This window comes from Trifolium pratense, linkage group LG7 (assembly GCF_020283565.1).
Source record: "Trifolium pratense cultivar HEN17-A07 linkage group LG7, ARS_RC_1.1, whole genome shotgun sequence".
NCBI lineage: Eukaryota > Viridiplantae > Streptophyta > Magnoliopsida > Fabales > Fabaceae > Trifolium > Trifolium pratense.
This window is the reverse complement of record NC_060065.1, coordinates 35,403,115-35,421,106: the sequence shown is the minus strand read 5'-3', so window position 1 is coordinate 35,421,106 and position 17,992 is coordinate 35,403,115. Positions and strand designations below refer to the sequence as shown.

The 17,992-nt window shown below is 36.0% G+C and overlaps 1 protein-coding gene across 1 annotated transcript; it reads left to right on the top strand.

Moving 5' to 3' along the window:
* The first annotated feature begins 14,638 nt into the window (after window positions 1–14,638).
* LOC123899984 (pentatricopeptide repeat-containing protein At1g26900, mitochondrial) lies at window positions 14,639–17,992 on the top strand. The gene has a single exon (XM_045951261.1). The coding sequence runs from the start codon at window positions 14,766–14,768 to the stop codon at window positions 16,464–16,466; it is 1,701 nt and encodes a 566-aa protein (XP_045807217.1). The 5' UTR covers window positions 14,639–14,765; the 3' UTR covers window positions 16,467–17,992.

The window sequence follows — 17,992 nt, the reverse complement described above, 5'->3', positions numbered from 1 at the left end:
GTCGTAGTTCAACTGATAACAAATGTCTAAATTATTAGGTCGAATACTATGGTCAGAGTTCGAATCTCAATTCATTCACATGTGTGTGTGAGTTTATGATGACTTTAATATCGATTTTTTTTTTTTTTTTTGCAAATGTCAGTGGGTTAATGTTTATGTTAGTTTTTAAAGTTTGTATTTTACATTTCTTTTTTAAAATTCATTCGGTGTCTCTTAGCTCACAAATCAAACTATCTGCGCAACGTCTTTAAAACAACAAGTGACACATATGATCACATTATTCAAATTGAATAGTACTGCTATTTGTGTATGTTACCAATTTTTACTTTTGATGAGTTTAGACATAAACTTTTGACATAAGGAAAGGCAAAACTTTCCTAATTTTTAATCTCATTGATGTAAAGAAGAAAAAGGAGTTACTACTTGAGAACCAGCCTTATATCTGCCATGTGCATCATAAAGTATTGAGATTAGTCATCTTTGTAGGTTTGCCTTATACAATCTACATCACCTTATTGGTTGTTAAGAAATGCTCTCCATTTTCTGAGGGTGGAATCCACGATTGTTACAATTATAATATATTCAAGATACCATGAATTAGTTCAAGTGGTAACGGTCTTAATTTTCTTAAAGCATGTGGTCAGAAGTTCGATTTTGTCTCATATATATGAAAAAATTCGGTGGAAGGGAAGAAACCACCTTGTATGCTCTACAGATTTACCAACGGAGATTAATCATTACTAACGACGGTGAAAACTTCATTATTATTATTATTATAACCTAAAAAATATCCAAGATCAATTCTTAGGGTACATTTTTTTTAAAGAGACACATTTTAAAGTTATACTATGTCACAAGATTAATCTTCGTCTCTCTTTTCTCCACTTTTTACAATCTTGGGTAGCAATAGTAATTTAAAATGTTTTTTATCTTATTTTATTAAAAGTGTCCCAACTGAACTAAAATTAATTCGATGGTAAAATAAATAAAGTCTAATTAATACTAATTATTTTTATTAGGATTAAACTTGTGTATTACGCCGTCAATTTGACTTTAGTTTTTTTTTTGTTGACAATTTAACATTAGTTAAAACAATTAAGTATTTGCATTTGATCACCAAATCATAGAAATTGATCATTTTTTTTTGAAGAAGCTAAATTAGCCCACTCAAATTGGCGCAAGAGAGAATTGAACCTCAGACCTCAAGAGGAGCACATTCCCAGGTCCCAAGGCAATATCAATGCACCAACCCAAGTGGGTTGAAATTGATCAAATTAGAATTTAATTATACTATTTTGATCCTAAATATAAGAGAGAAAAAATAGATTAATTGATAATTCATTCAGTTGTGATTGACATTAAACTTGATAGAGAAGACTACGATTGGATATTCTGCAAGCGATCGAGAGCGGACTGAAACCACATGAAGCTAGGACTGATCCCGAACTAAATTAGGCGGTCTATTGAATCGAATATTGTGGTGAAAAAAAGTTGATACATATAATTAATTAAAGACTTTGTTAATTTGGTTCTTCTATATATTATCCTCATGAAGACAATGGGACGGTCTTACTTTATTCCATTTGCCAAATAACCATTAACATAGAGTCATTTCCATCCCTTTTCCAAAGTTTCCTTAATCATCAATGGTTTACTTGTTAATCAAATAGGATAGGATTACTACTTTATTATTTTTTGTTAATCTTGTATTTCCCTTCTGTACTAAAGAGGGGACAATGAAACCTCAGCCATATCAAAAAGTGATGTTGATTGGTCTAGTTATTTGACATCATCTAACGTGGTGCACATGAACCCCTCAAATTCTAAAGTCGACTTTCAAAAATAATAATTTCTTATTTTCTTTAGGTACATATAATATAAAAATGACTTCTTCAAAAAAAAAAAATATATATAAAAATGAAAATTCTATGATAATTTTCAAACAAATCCCACCAAGAATATTTGTGTTAAAAGGCCTTTGATTTGAAACTAGTCCCTGCAGACAAGTGATTTGGCACTATTTTGTCTTTTTAGTAATTTGATTAAAGTATAATAGGACGTATCTCAAATTTGGGTCCCATATTATATAACCTCAGCATGTGAAGCTGCTTATCTATAAGACCATATACAATTGTTGAATTTGTTGGTGTTGAATGAGTCTTGAGAGGTGTTAAATGATTGGAGAGGATGTGTTGAAAATGATGTGGAGGAGAGAAGTGTTGAAAATTTTCAACTGTGTTGAATGCTGTCGCAGGGGACACATGACATGTTCTGGTTCGCGCAAACTGGCGCGTGTAACCCACTCGCCGACAGGACGCATGACCATCAGAGGGATGCGGAGAGAGAATACTGAGCGGGACACATGGCTTAATCTGATTGGTTCGTTGGATTTTTATCACATTAAATCTTTAAACTTAATTATTTCATAGCAAATTAATTTTTTATTTTTTTACCAAAATTCAAGATTTTTTTTTGTCTACAAATAGAGAATTGGTTCATTTGATTTGGACACAGAAAAAAATGCAATCCTTGTATTATTTATTCATATGCCTTTTCCTTTTCAAAATCATTTTTTAATCACAATCCCAAATTCTTCATACTCATTGTAAAACGGATCAACCCTGACGGAAAGATTAAGAACCGTTCTATATTAAGATCAACATATTTGCTAAAAAGGTTTCGTATCGGATGTGAGATGATATGTATATAGAGTTATAAAGTAGAGACAATCATCATTTTAAAAGTTGGTTTTGTAAGTTTGAGTATTGGAAGAACCAAGTCCCATCCTGACTAGAGTTTATAAATAGTGGTATCTCTCACTTTATAAGCCGGTTTTATAGGGTTGAGTTATATCAACTCTCTCTCTAAGATTGTATAAGAGACTGAATATGAGTTTATAAGTAAGAGGCAGTCTTTGAGTTAAACTCAATTCCTCCCAATTCTAAGATGGTATCAGAGCCTCCCAAGTAAGTTTTGTAGGTTGAATTAGATTTAACTTTCAATTCTAAGAATGTTCAAATTTGAGATTTCAATACATATTGATTTAGCGGCGCAAATTGTTGTCTGTTTAGTGTTTACCTTTCATTCATGCATAATTATCTTGTATATATATAATTTTAAAATACATATTTTGATTTGAAAATATTTGAAGTAAAAATTTAAAATTTGAACTGACCAATTCTGATCGAATAACGATTGATGTGCGATAACTACGTGTTCTCATTGGATTTAGATCTTCTCTCATGTTCTTTTGGTGTTGCCCTTAAGGGTGATTATTCATAAAGAGGGGGGGGGGGGGGGGGGGGGGGGGGGAATAGTTTACAAGTGAGAAAAAAAATGAATGAATGGTTGAAATAGGTACCAAGTAAAAATATAAAAGAAAGAGCATAAGAAGATCTAAATCTGCTGTTATGAGATTGCGACCGCACACAACTCTGATTTTTTTTTCATTGGCTAATTTGTTAAGCCATCGAATCATAGTTCAATCATAATAAACAGTGTGACAAATTATTCTGTCTATTTTGTATGTTCTTGATATGTTTTCTATTATTTGTCTACGTACGTTGAGCTGTTACATACATAGCACTAGGTAGATTAATCTATAACACTGTAGAAATTTATAACATGACCTTGCTTATAGTTTAGGGAGCAATGGTAATAAATTTTGTCACAATCATTAAGAAATTTGAATTCATCAATAGCTTTCAAAAACTTCAATTGAAAAGATATTGACCCTCTTTCTTATCGAAAATGTTCAAACATGTTTTTTGCATCTCAATCATACGTCTTTACTTGAAATTGAAGTTACATGAGCATGAATCAAGACTAGTTCTTGAATTGTGTATAATTAATAACATTAAAACCATTTTTTTTCCCTTCATGTATAACATTACATGTACATAATTCTTTACATAACCCACCCTTTGTGTAAAACTGTGTTGCCATAACTACTTTGAATTTTTTTTAACTATAGAAAAATATGACATCCTTTTATTAAGTTTACTAATTTAAATATAATTTTATTAATAATTTGAATATTAGATAATAATTGTTAAAACATTTACTAATATTTTTTTGTTAATAAATTACACGGAGATAACGGTACTAGTTCAACTTAAAGACCGATGGACCTACGGTTCAACCCAACTTTTATTTAGGTTGGACTATAAATTAAAGATTTCCTTATTTTTGGGATTTCTTTTTTGCGGACTAATTCATGCTAAAATGCAAGTCAAACAGACTAAATTGTTGGGACTAGTCTATCCTGACAACTCTATTTATAACCACAACGCATCCGAAAAAGTTTTGTTTTGTTTTTGGTCAAGTGGTCTAGGTAGAATTTAAACCTTAAAATGAATAAATAGAGTGTATGGTGATGACATGCGTCATTACATGAAAATAAAGATCAATTGCAAGTGTTTTTAGAAGAATTGTGACCTATTTCATGGAGGAATAATGCACTAGTTTGAGGATATTTGCAAAGGAAGAAAGTAGCTGAAGAATTCAGAAAAATCAACCCAAGTCCCTGTTTTCACGCCCCAGGCGAAATTCTTTGTGCCTGGGGTGAAATTCTCCTGCAAAAAATCATCAAGACTGCTGTTTTCACGCCCCAGGCGAAATTTCTTGTCCCTGGGGCGAAATTTTCATCAGAAAATCATGCCAGCTGCTGTTTTCGTGCCTGGGGCGAAATTTCTGTGCCTGGGGCGAAAATCTTCGTGCCTGGGGTGAAAATCTCATTTATTGGCCTCCGTTATAAAAGGAAATGGTAGATATGATATTATGAATCGAAAAATAGCGTTGGAAACATCAATTTGGAGAACTTTTGAACATCAAGATCATCTTGTAATCATGCTTTCTTTCATTTCTTTGATTGTAATGTCTTTTATTACTACGTGTAACTAAATTCCCATGATTGGTCCTTATGGGATTCTGATTTTTATTTCTCTTGAACCATGTGATTCTCATTTGAATTGATATATGAATTACGAAGTTAGTTTCTTCAATTATTCCTTGTGCTTAATGCTTTGCATAACTTGATCAATTGTGTAATGATTTTAATTATTTGTTTTACTATGACGATAGGAATGAATCATCGATCTAGGAATGATTGATCAATTAACTTTCACGTAAGACATTTCGGATCGTTAATTGAGATTAAAACATTAAAGTTTGTAAACCTCAATTGATCATAGATTACCTAAGACATTAGGAATCGATGATCAAGGGAGAGGATTATGTTATCAAGACATTGGACATAATCAATTTTGATTTAATCTAATCGTGAAACTAAATTGAGTAATTTGTAATCATACATGAAATTGCCAAGAGAAGTAGTAATTAGATGAACCAAAAAGGATCAATCATTTTTCTCCTATTGATTTTAATCTTAAGTTATTTAATTTTAATCAACAAATCCCCCCCCCCCCCCCCCATTTTTACATTGAAATTTATATGTTTAAATATGAATTCAATTAGTTTTTGAATTACAACAATCCATGTGGAAAGAACGATTTTTATACTACTTGACGGCTATTTGTATACTTGCAAAATATTCATCATATGGGTTCAAACTCCGACCGACCCTTGCATATATAATACAATATCTTTACCAACTAAGTTAAGTTCACATAAACAAAAAGTTTATAGTTATTATGATTTTGAAAAGTATTGTGTGTCCCAAATAAAAAAGAAATGAATTCATAAAAGAGTTTATGAGGAAGATGCACTCATAATCATATAGTCATATTTCATGTCCCAAGCTAGACATAACATCGAACACATTCAATGTAATATCTAGTTTATATTTTCTCTTTCATACAATTGAGAAGATGAAACTTGCAACATGAATACTCTTAAAATAGTGAAGTACTCATACCTGATACTGTATTTGATACTAGTACGCGTACGATACTCATACTATACGTACCGAGCCATATATATTTTACAACAATAATTTACTTTTTTTTTTAAATATTTTATAATAATGTACCTGTATCTTCATATTTTTTTTTTATTTACAATATTTCCTACCCATAACAGATATTGATACTGTATCGGTGCCTATGCATCATAGTAAATGAAGTCATTAGCAAAATCATTCAAGAACCAATTTCATTTAAATAAAATCATATTCAAGAAACGAAGAACAAAGACACGTGAAATTCACCATGAATAAATCAAATAGAACAATATTTCACAAATTAAACTTCAATAATATTTGCACTAAAGGATTGATTAAGAAAATTAGTCTTAGATCATAGAACTCAAGGATAACCAGGTTACACAAGAAAGAAAGAAAGAAAAAGAAATACTAAAGATGAAGTAAGCAACAAAGAAAACTCTCGATTCTTCTCCCTTTTCTCCTCTTTTTATGTCTGAAGTTTAACCTTGTTGTGAATTCGAACCAAATACACACCAATAAAACTCTAGTGTATGGAGCAAAACGATTAAGCAACCAAAAAACTAACTTGTGGAATAAGCAATAAACACAAAGTGAAATAAAAGCGATAAAAGAGACACGAAAATTGTTTACCCAGTTCGGTCCAAAATAGACCTAGTCTGGGGGAGAGAGCAGCTCTCCGTTCCACTATCAAACTTCCTTCTTGATTACAAAGAGATACAAACCAAAGAGTTACAAGATTTAGTGTTTTCCTAAATCTACCCTTTTCCCAAATCTCTTCCCGTGACCAAGAGATTTCAAAGATAATGATTACAAGATGAAAGAGATGAGTTCTAATCCCTAGATAATACCCAAGAGAAACACACTCTAATTATCTAGCCTTAATGATGATGAAGAACCCTAGAAATTCACTTTTTCTCTCTCTTTCTCATGCTGGCGGCTGGTTGCAGAAAAACAGAGTATTTAAGTACCTGCGGTCACGCCGCGCGTGAAGAACACCACGCTGCGCGTGACCGGCACCAGAGACTACTCCAAAACCATTCCCGCAATTACGCCGCGCGTGATTGCAACAGAGCCTGCCCTAACCTCATCCTGCAGTGATGCCGCGCGCCAACATGCCACGCCCCCGGCGTGGTACAAATCTCCAAGTTCATCAATACATCATTTCTCAAGGCAAATCTTCACAAATCTCCACCTTGCCTTCAAAATGATGGCGGTGCCAACTTCCCACCGACCACCATGCTGCTCTCTCCAATCTCCACCTACTCTTCAAAGTTAATCAAGTCCAAGCAATGCTTGAACCTTGATCTTGGTAACGATTTGGTGAACATATCCGCCGGATTCTCTTCCGATGCAACCTTTTCCACAATGATTTCCTTTGTCTCAATCATGTCTCTCACAAAGTGCAACCGGATGTCAATGTGTTTCGTTCTTTCATGATACACTTGATGGTTTGCCAAATGAATGGCACTTTGACTATCACAATGTATCTTCACACACCCTTGACCAATCCCCAATTCTCCAATCATACCCTTCAACCATATGGCTTCCTTCACACCTTCCACAAGTGCTATATACTCAGCTTGAGTTGTCGACAAGGCTACAACTGATTGTTGGTTAGCCTTCCAGGTTACCGCTGTTCCAAACAAAGTGAACACAAACCCCGATAAGGATTTTCTAGTATCCACATTTCCCGCATAGTCAGCATCTACATATCCCTCCAAAGCATCCTTTCTCGGATCAATTTTCTTGTACCGAAGACCACCCTTCAAGGACCCGTTCAAGTATCTCAACACCCACTTCAAAGCTTGCCAATGAACTTGACCCGGATTTGCCATAAACCGACTTACCACACTTATTGCATACGATAAATCCGGTCTACTACAAACCATGCCATACATGATGCTTCCAACCCCACTAGCATAGGGAGTACTCTCCATCTTCTTCCTTTCATCCTCGGATTGAGGACATTGTTTGATTGACAACTTTGAATGGTGACCAAGTGGCGTATTCACAACTTTAAAATCCGACATTCTATACCGCTCCACCACTTTCTTCAAATAATCATGTTGAGATAGAAACAACTCACCTTTACTCCGGTCTCTCAAAATATCCATACCAAGTATCCTCTTCGCATTTCCAAGATCCTTCATCTCAAATTCACCATTTAGTTTCTCCTTGAGCTTTTGAATCTCATGCTTGTCGGAGCTTGCCATAAGGATATCATCAACATAAAGAAGGAGGTAGAGAATAACTTTCTCATTCCTCTTCAACATGTACACACAACTATCATAGTTGCTCCTCACAAAATCGGCCTTCAAAAGGAACTCATCAAACCGACGATACCATTGCCTCGGACTTTGCTTCAACCCATACAAAGATTTCTTCAACAAGCAAACTTTTGAATTGTCTTCCACAAAACCTTCGGGTTGTTGCATGTAGATCGTTTCCTCCAACTCTCCATGTAGAAATGCGGTTTTCACATCCATTTGTTCCAACTCAAGATCATATTGATTCACAATCGCCATAAGTACCCTTATAGAACAATGTTTCACCACCGGTGAGAAGATTTCATTGTAATCAATCCCCTCCACTTGAGTAAAACCCTTTGCTACAAGCCTTGCTTTATACCTTGGTGCTTCGACCCCCGGTATACCATCTTTCTTCTTAAAGACCCACTTGCTACCAACTACCCTTTTGTTCTTAGGTAATGGCACAAGCTCCCAAGTATGGTTCTTCTCCAATGAAAGCATTTCCTCATTCATTGCCTCCAACCAAAACTTACCATCTATGCTTTCGGATGCTCTCTGAAGTTCTTTGGTTCTGAGTCTTGCACCTCTTCAGCCGCATTCAAAGCATAACAAATAAGGTCAGCATAACCGTATCTATTTGGTGGATGAATAACTCTCCTCTCCCTATCCCTTGCAAGTTGATAGTCAGGAGAAGTTACTTCATCACTTCCACTCTCCTCAGGTACTTGAGTCTCATCCTCTTGTTCCCTCTCTTCAATGGAAGGCTCCACCTCAAACTGAATTCTTTCCACCCTAGTTTCTGGACTTTCTTCAATGTCTTTACTCTTCATCCCCATCCGGGTCTCATCAAAGGTGACATCTCTACTTATAATGAACTTTGATCTCCCAGGTCCCATCATCCACAATTTGTAACCCTTCACACCCTCGGGATATCCAATGAAGACACATTTTACCGCTCTAGCATCAAGCTTGTCTTGCTTGACATGAGCAAATGCCAAAGATCCGAAAACCCTCAAATTAGAGTAATCTGCGGGTCTACCACTCCAAACCTCCATAGGTGTCTTTAGATCAATTTCGGTTGATGGACATCGGTTGATCAAATATGCAGCAGTGTTAACTGCCTCTCCCCAGAAACTCTTGGGCAATCCAGCTCCCAACAACATGCATCTCACCCGCTCCAACAAGGTCCGATTCATTCTTTCAGCTAGACCATTTTGTTGCGGTGTATATGCAACGGTTCTATGCCTCTTTATACCTTTGTTCCTGCAAAACTCATTAAATTGCTCTGAAACAAACTCCAGGCCATTGTCAGTTCTCAAAACTTTCAGTTTAGTTCCAAGTTGATTTTCTATCAAGGTATGCCATTCTTTGAACTTTTCAAAAGTATCACTTTTATTTTTAATGATGTGCACCCATACCCTTCTAGAATAATCATCAATAATGCTAAGAAAATATGAACCTCCACCATAAGTAGAAACAGACGCTGGACCCCAAAGATCCGAGTGAACATACTCAAAAGGTCTACTAGACTTATGCACCCCCACTCCAAACTTCACCTTGTGTTGTTTTCCAAGAGTACAATTATCACAGAAATCTAGCTTGTTCAATTTTTCCTTCCCTAGCAAACCTTGTTTAGCTAGCTCAACTAAACCTCTTTCACTAACGTGACCTAACCTCAAATGCCATAGTTTAGTTATGTCCGAGTTTTCAACATTAGTTACCAATGCATTAGAAATAACGGTGGAACCTTCTAAAATGTAAAGACCATTCATTTTAGACCCTTTAGCAACAACTAATGCACCATGAGAAATTCTCATAACACCACGCTCAATTCTAGTGCTATAGCCAAGACCATCAAACATGCTTATGGAAATCAAATTTCTCTTAAGTTCGGGAATATACCTCACATTCTTCAAAAGGAAATCACGATCATCAAACATCTTGAGACGAATCGTTCCCGTACCTTGAACCTTGCAAGCCTTATTGTTACCGAGGCGGACAACTCCACCTTCTTTAAGGTCCAACGATTCAAAGTATTCCTTTCTAGGACACATGTGATAAGAGCATCTGGAATCCATGACCCAACTCTTCTCCGGTTCCCAACTTGTAACCGTCAATGCACCCGCACTCTCATAACCTTCATCGCTAGTAGCAATTTGAGCCGACGAACTACCATTGCTCCCTTTTCTTTGAGGACAATCCTTCTTGAAGTGACCCGGTTCATGACAATGATAGCATTTGAACTTGCCACCATTTTCACCCTTCGGTCTAGACTTAGACCTATGCTTCTTCCCTTTCCCCTTTCCCTTGCTCTCGCTTCTACCCCTTGCCACATTCAACCCTTCTCCACTATCATCAACCTTCAAATCTCTCATCTTGGTCATTTCCTTGGTTCTCAAAGCCGATTGGACTTCATCCAAGGTGATAGTTCCTTCTTTGCCATAGAGCAATGCATCCTTGAGGTTTTCAAATGACTTAGGTAAAGCACACAATAGGTGGAAAACTTTGTCTTCGTCTTCAATAGTCACATCAATGTTCGCCAAATCGTCAATAATCTTATTGAACTCCGCAAGTTGCTCCACCACGGACTTGTTCTCCGACATACGGTAGAAATACAACCTTTGCTTCAGACATTGTTTGTGAGCCAAAGACTTGGTCATATACAATGAATCAAGCTTTGCCCACATAGCCGCCGCTGTCCTTTCCTTAGCTACCTCCCTCAACACGTTATCCGCGAGGCACAAGATAATGGCGCTTAGAGCCTTATCATTCATCTCGTTTTTCTCCGCTTGTGAGAGAGTAGTTGGCATGTTCGCCATTCCCAATAACGCCTCCGCACACTTTTGTTGTGTCAATATTGCCCTCACCTTCACCTTCCACAACCCAAAGTCGTTATTCTCGGTGAACTTCTCAATATCCCACTTAGAACCCATTGGTACTTAAATCGATTGAACCCTTGCCCCACGGTGGGCGCCAATTGTTGTGAATTCGAACCAAATACACACCAATAAAACTCTAGTGTGTGGAGCAAAACGATTAAGCAACCAAAAAACTAACTTGTGGAATAAGCAATAAACACAAATTGAAATAAAAGCGATAAAAGAGACACGAAAATTGTTTACCCAGTTCGGTCCAAAATAGACCTAGTCTGGGGGAGAGAGCAGCTCTCCGTTCCACTATCAAACTTCCTTCTTGATTACAAAGAGATACAAACCAAAGAGTTACAAGATTTAGTGTTTTCCTAAATCTACCCTTTTCCCAAATCTCTTCCCGTGACCAAGAGATTTCAAAGATAATGATTACAAGATGAAAGAGATGAGTTCTAATCCCTAGATAATACCCAAGAGAAACACACTCTAATTATCTAGCCTTAATGATGATGAAGAACCCTAGAAATTCACTTTTTCTCTCTCTTTCTCATGCTGGCGGCTGGTTGCAGAAAAACAGAGTATTTAAGTACCTGCGGTCACGCCGCGCGTGAAGAACACCACGCTGCGCGTGACCGGCACCAGAGACTACTCCAAAACCATTCCCGCAATTACGCCGCGCGTGAGGGAAGCTACGCCGCGCGTGATTGCAACAGAGCCTGCCCTAACCTCATCCTGCAGTGATGCCGCGCGCCAACATGCCACGCCCCCGGCGTGGTACAAATCTCCAAGTTCATCAATACATCATTTCTCAAGGCAAATCTTCACAAACCTTCTTTTATCCTGTTGGACAAATCCCAATTTTTTTTTAATCACAAAGATGCCGTTTTGTGTAAGTTAGAAATGGCTACCAATTTTGTTGAGATTGGTCGAATTATGAGACGATTGTGACCCCTTTAGTGGGGAGGTATATTGAGCTCATTTAAACAATCCCTCGAGCCCATTTCAGATTGATTCTAAGTCAAACTTGATGAAGCTTGTGAAACACACACTTATATTAATTTTTTTTGTTCGACGGGGCGGGGGGTGAAGATCATCAAAATTCGATGTTTCATACTTACAACTCAAAATTCAATGTTTCATACTAATAATCAGAATTTTTTTTTCTACCCCAATAATCTTCATTCTACCCCAACATATTTTTCAAAATATCCAGTATACCCTTATAAAAAATTAGTATATTTTAATTTTTTTTTTGTCGTATTATACTGTTCTGGTAGACTGTTTCATCCTCCAAAAAATTGTTCCGGTAAGTATTTATCTTTACTGGTATGTAAATTTTACCGGTACACTTTTTAATAAGAGTTAAAGATGCCATCCTTAACTCAATTTTGTCACCTACTACACGTTCCTACATATATTTTAAAAAATACATTGTGAATAATAAATTAGACCGGATAATTGGATGCATACCATAAGACATTGAAAATGAACTATAATAATATTTCAACACTAAATTTGTATGGAAAATAAGGATTTAACAGTTGCAACGAGAGTATAAACAGTACAAATTAAAAATAATTTGATCAATATAACTTAACAAATAATAACAAAACAAACAATTGATTACCTGACCAAACCATACATAACGAGCAACATGCTGCTCGTATCAAGTCTGAAGACTCGTATCGATCGACCCTCCAGGCCAGTCCTGCTGCACAGCCTGCTGCTCAGGCACTGCCGGCAAAGGCTCATCGTGTTCTGGCTCCCCCTGATGCTGTCGAGACTCTGCATGTCCTCTATTATGCCTAATTCTGCCGTCTGTTCCTCTGGTGCGCACCATTGAGAAAAAAAATTAAAAAAATCACAGTGAACCGGTACACTTTGAAAAAAGTGTACCGGTATGTAAATTTAAACTAAACCGTCGAAAGCATACCGGTACACTTTCGTTGAATGTACTGGTATGAATATTCATACCGGTACACTTTTTTCAAATTCAATTGTTGGGTTAGAAAAAAAAATCGGTAGATGAACCTAGCAAACCCAATGCAAGGCCCAAAATCAGATTGCAAAAAAATGGATGTGTAGAATGTCGCGAGCATCAAATCAAACAAGAGATGAGCTTGAATAATTTCAAATATATTTAAAACCCGACTCCACAAACTTGAACAAATTTAGATCGAGCCAAACCCGAATGGGTTAAAGCAACCCCAAACCTTCTATGGCCAAATCCGAGCAAGTATCTTCTTTTTAATGACGAGTATCTTTCGTTGCAATGGATGGAACCTAAACACCGAATGAGTCTTTCTATGGCCAACTAAATACCTCAAGCAATTTCCAGTTTCACAATCAATGATCCTTATTGTGTTAGATTTGTAGGATGATGAAAGTTGATCCTGATACGATGGAGGAAGATCCATTGATTCCATGAAAATCGAGGTTAAAGAAAAATGATCAAATTTGAGATATTAATATCAAGAACTAACATCTCAGATTTGATCTTTTTCTTTAACCTCAATTTTCAATGGAATCAATGCAACTTCATCCTTCGTGTCACGATCAACCCTTACATACTCAGCAGGTGGTCTTCGAGCACGACGTTCTTTCATGCAGCTTATATGGCTGGCTTGTGTGTGGGTTATGTGGACCGAAAGAAATTACAGTTTATTCAGAGGCTCAGCAAACACAGTGCATCATATGTTGGACAAGATCAAGACTTTTTCTTTTAGGTGGTTGAAAGCGACGAGTAGTACTTTAGCTTTAAACTGTCATAGTTGGTGGTCTAATCCTATGCTTTGTTTGGGCTTTGTATAGTTTCTTTTGGTCCTTGTATTTTGACTTTTTTGTAACCTTACTTAGTCTTCCTTGGTACGTCTTGTGCTGAGTAGACTTTTGTTTATATAAAGATCTCATTTTGGCTTGTTCAAAAAAAAAAACCCTCATCATCCTATAATTCTAACACGGTAAAGATAATTGACTGTGAAACTGAAAATCACTTGAAGGCATTAATGAATATTGTTTGCGTGGTTATGTTCTATCCATTACAATAACAAATACTTGCTACATGGAGCAAAAGTCGATTGAATTTAATTCCATCAGCGAAAAAAGGAAGAAAAAAAATGAAGTTAAAAGAAATGTAAAACAGAAAGAAAATATTTGTCACTTTTTATTTGGGATACATAGATGTTTGTCACTTTAAATAAACAATAAGGAGGTTAGTGTTCATTGAACCTAGAAAAAAATGTATAATTCAATGAACCTAACCTAGAAAATTGTATTATTCAATGAATTTAAACAATAAATTTTATTTTATTTTAAAAAAATAAAAAATTATTCGGTCTATCCCTAACTTCAATCGATTAGGTGTTCACGAGTCGGGTTTGATTGATTTTAACCGAGTTGTTAATTGAGTTGAGAGTTAGACTCCATTTTTATGTCAAAACCGTATCGATTCAACCGGTGGTAAGTGGGTTGAGTTGGATTAACCGGACATGACATTTTAATTTTTTTAAAAATATATCAAATTTCCAAAAAAAAAAATAGTTTTTTAACGTTTTATTTCATTTTTAAAAATTTAGAATAAACTTCATTATTATTTTTTTTATAAGATATTTAGACCAAATTTAATTTAATTTTTTGGCAAATTTTATTCGTGATTTGTTTATGGGGAGTGTGTGGCGTCGCCGCCATTATCTCCGGCGAAGCAAGAAAATTTACAAACTTTCTTAATTACAATTACTTTTGCTAATGACACAGTTTCCACCTATATCACAAGCATTTCACAAACTAACACTTGTATTGAAATCATGCAAAAAAACTTCAGAAATTCGTCAAATTCATTGCTACATGATCAAAACATCTCTCACCAATGTTCCTTTTACTCTAAGCAAGCTTCTTGCTGCGTCAATTTTAGACATGGATTATGCATCCACCATTTTTAGTTATATTCAAAATCCTAATCTTTTCATGTTTAATTCAATGCTTAGAGGCTATTCAATTAGTAATTATTCAAATAAAGCTTTGCCCATTTTTAATGATGTTAGGAATAGTGAAATTGAGCTTGATCAGTTTTCTTTCGTTACCGTGCTTAAAGCTTGCGGTCGAAGTTTAGAGGTTGGGTTTGGTAGTGGGGTTCATGGGATTGCAATGAAGTCTGGGAATAGGTTGTTTGTTGATGTGAATAATACCCTTTTGCAATTTTATTGTGTTTGTAGAAGAATTGAAGATGCACATAAGGTGTTTGATGAATTTCCTGAAAGAAATGATTTGGTGTCTTGGAATATTTTGATGGGGGGGTGTGTTCTTGTTTCTCATTATAGTTTGGTTTTTGAGTTATTTTTGAAGATGTGTTGTTGTGGGATTAAAGCTAGTGTTGCCACTATGTTGAGTCTTCTGTCTGCAGCTGGTGATATAGGGAACTTTGTCTTGGGGAAGTCTCTTCATGGTTACTGTATAAAAATCGGATTCATTTATAATTTAAATGTTGTTACTGCATTGATTGATATGTATGCAAAAACGGGTCGTATCTATTTGGCTCGAAAAGTTTTTGATGGCGTTGTGGAAAAGGATGTTGTCTTATGGAATTGTTTAATAAGAATTTATGCAAGGAATTGCCTGGTTGAAGATGCAGTGGCATTGCTACAGAAAATGAGACACGAAAGAGTGAAACCTAACTCTTCTACTTTGGTTGGGTTGCTTTCAGTGTACCCTGCATCCGGGTCTATGCAAGGAATTCGATATGTTACTAGTTTGGTTGAAGAGGAGAAACTAGAACTAGATGTGGTTCTTGGAACGGGTCTTGTTGATGTGTATGCTAAATGTGGCTTTCTAGATGACGCCATGGACATATTTGAGAGGATGGAATATAAAGATGTGAAATCTTGGACAGCTGTGATTTCAGGTCATGGGATTCATGGGCAGCCAGTTAATGCCATAAGGCTTTTCAATAGGATGGAGAAAGAGGGGTGTAGACCAAATGAAGTAACCTTTTTGGCAATTCTTACTGCGTGTAGTCATGGAGGACTTGTTATTGAGGGGATGGAGATTTTTAAGCGCATGGTTCAAGAACATGGCTTTTCACCGCGGGTTGAGCATTATGGATGTCTTATTGATCTCTTGGGTCGAGCAGGTATGCTCCACGAAGCATTTGAGCTAATCAAGAGCTTGCCAATTAAGGGTGATGCTACTTCATGGCGCACACTGCTTTCTGCTTGCCGAGTCCATGGAGATGTTAAATTGGGGGAATGTGTGAGAGACGTGCTAAACAACTTTTATAGAGCTCATCCTACAGATTCCCTTCTCATTTCTAGCACTTATGCCGTTGCTGGAAGAATCTCAGATCTTACAAGTATGCAAGAAATGAAGCAAACAAATGTTATGGTGCATGAAACAGAGGGAGAACATGTGGTAAAGGAGGCTGCATTCAGCAGAGTTGAAATTGATAACTAGGGATGAGAACACGAAAGGTTTGTGAAGAAGTGTTGTTTCTATTGCACAAAATTGTGGCTTCTGTGGTGCGCCAAAATCCACATGAAATGTCTGAACATATAGACAGTCTTCCCTTGTAACACACAGGAAGCGAAAATGGCACATACAATTTTGATATTTATTGCTAGTTGGTTCCATCTTTGCTTGTGTGGAATGGCTCACACCTTCCCAGTTTTGATCCAATCAATATACCGTGGCGCAACAAAACTAAATGAGGCCTTCAATGAAACATAATGAGGGTAAAATTGAGCCATCATAACCAAAGGAAGCAGAGACTATTGGAGTTGGTGAAAGGTCCATTACTTCCTATACTATTTACATGATATAGTTCTAGCTAGTTTGAATTGAGTTTGTATCCTCAGTTCGGCTGAGGCAGTTCATTGTTTCCAAGTCAATCAATAACATGGAGGAAAGAAATATTGCCTATTGCCTCTGTTCGTCTGAGAGGCTTGAGTTTTTTTTGAATCAAGTCTTGGTATATCTTTGATCTTATACTTTATTAGCTGAAATATGTATACTTTCTTCTGTTGTAGTTCTTTTACTTTCAAGAAGCTCGTTGTTTAAACTATGAATCAAAAGTATTAAAAATCCTCATATTATCTTGCTCCACAAATATTTTATCTCAATGTCACTTGTTTTACGTTTTTCCGAAACTGTTTCTTGTTCTTTTGTTCTGTTCATATATACCTTTGGCACGCTGAACTTTCAATTGAATTAAGATTAATACCTAATGTTAGCTAAGTGCTCACATAAATTTCGAATGAGATGACTAATTGCATTTAATATACCATTATTACTACATATAGTTGATAAACTTGCTGCTTTATTTTAGATTCTTGGGGGCATTACTTTAGCAATTACCATGACAAAGCACATATATTGAGTTTTAAAGTGTTACAATCAAGATTCACACTATGCACATTGCGGATATTGCATCGATATATGATGTATATGCCGCATAGTTAATTAGTTAGCTAGTTTGTTGGGGGTTGAGATAATTAGAGAAATAAAGTATGTTGCTGATAAATAAGAGGAGTTGAGAGGGACTATTGAGTGATATGTGAGTTAACTGGGGTCTTAGAATTGGGAGTTTAGAGACTATTTTTGTTTTTGTTTTTAATAGCCAAATTTTATTGATAGAAACCATTCCAAGCATAAGAAATGCCTAGAAATGGGAAGAAAAGTACATAAACACAGTACACGACAACCTCCCTAAAACACCAGAGGTGCACCTATAAACCACAAACAGCAAAACAAATAAAAGATCAACACAAAATTACAACACGTAACAGCTCCACCGAAATCAAAAAACACTTCAAACAGCAAATACTCGAAAAGTGAAGCTCAAAACAGATCAGGAAATAGAATCGCATTGACAGCCTCGGTGAAGAGAAATTAACGACCCAAACAAGGAGTTTAGAGACTATTGAAAGTCTGCATTGTTGTTCTTACATTATGAGGAATTTTCTCTATTCTTTCTAGTAAGA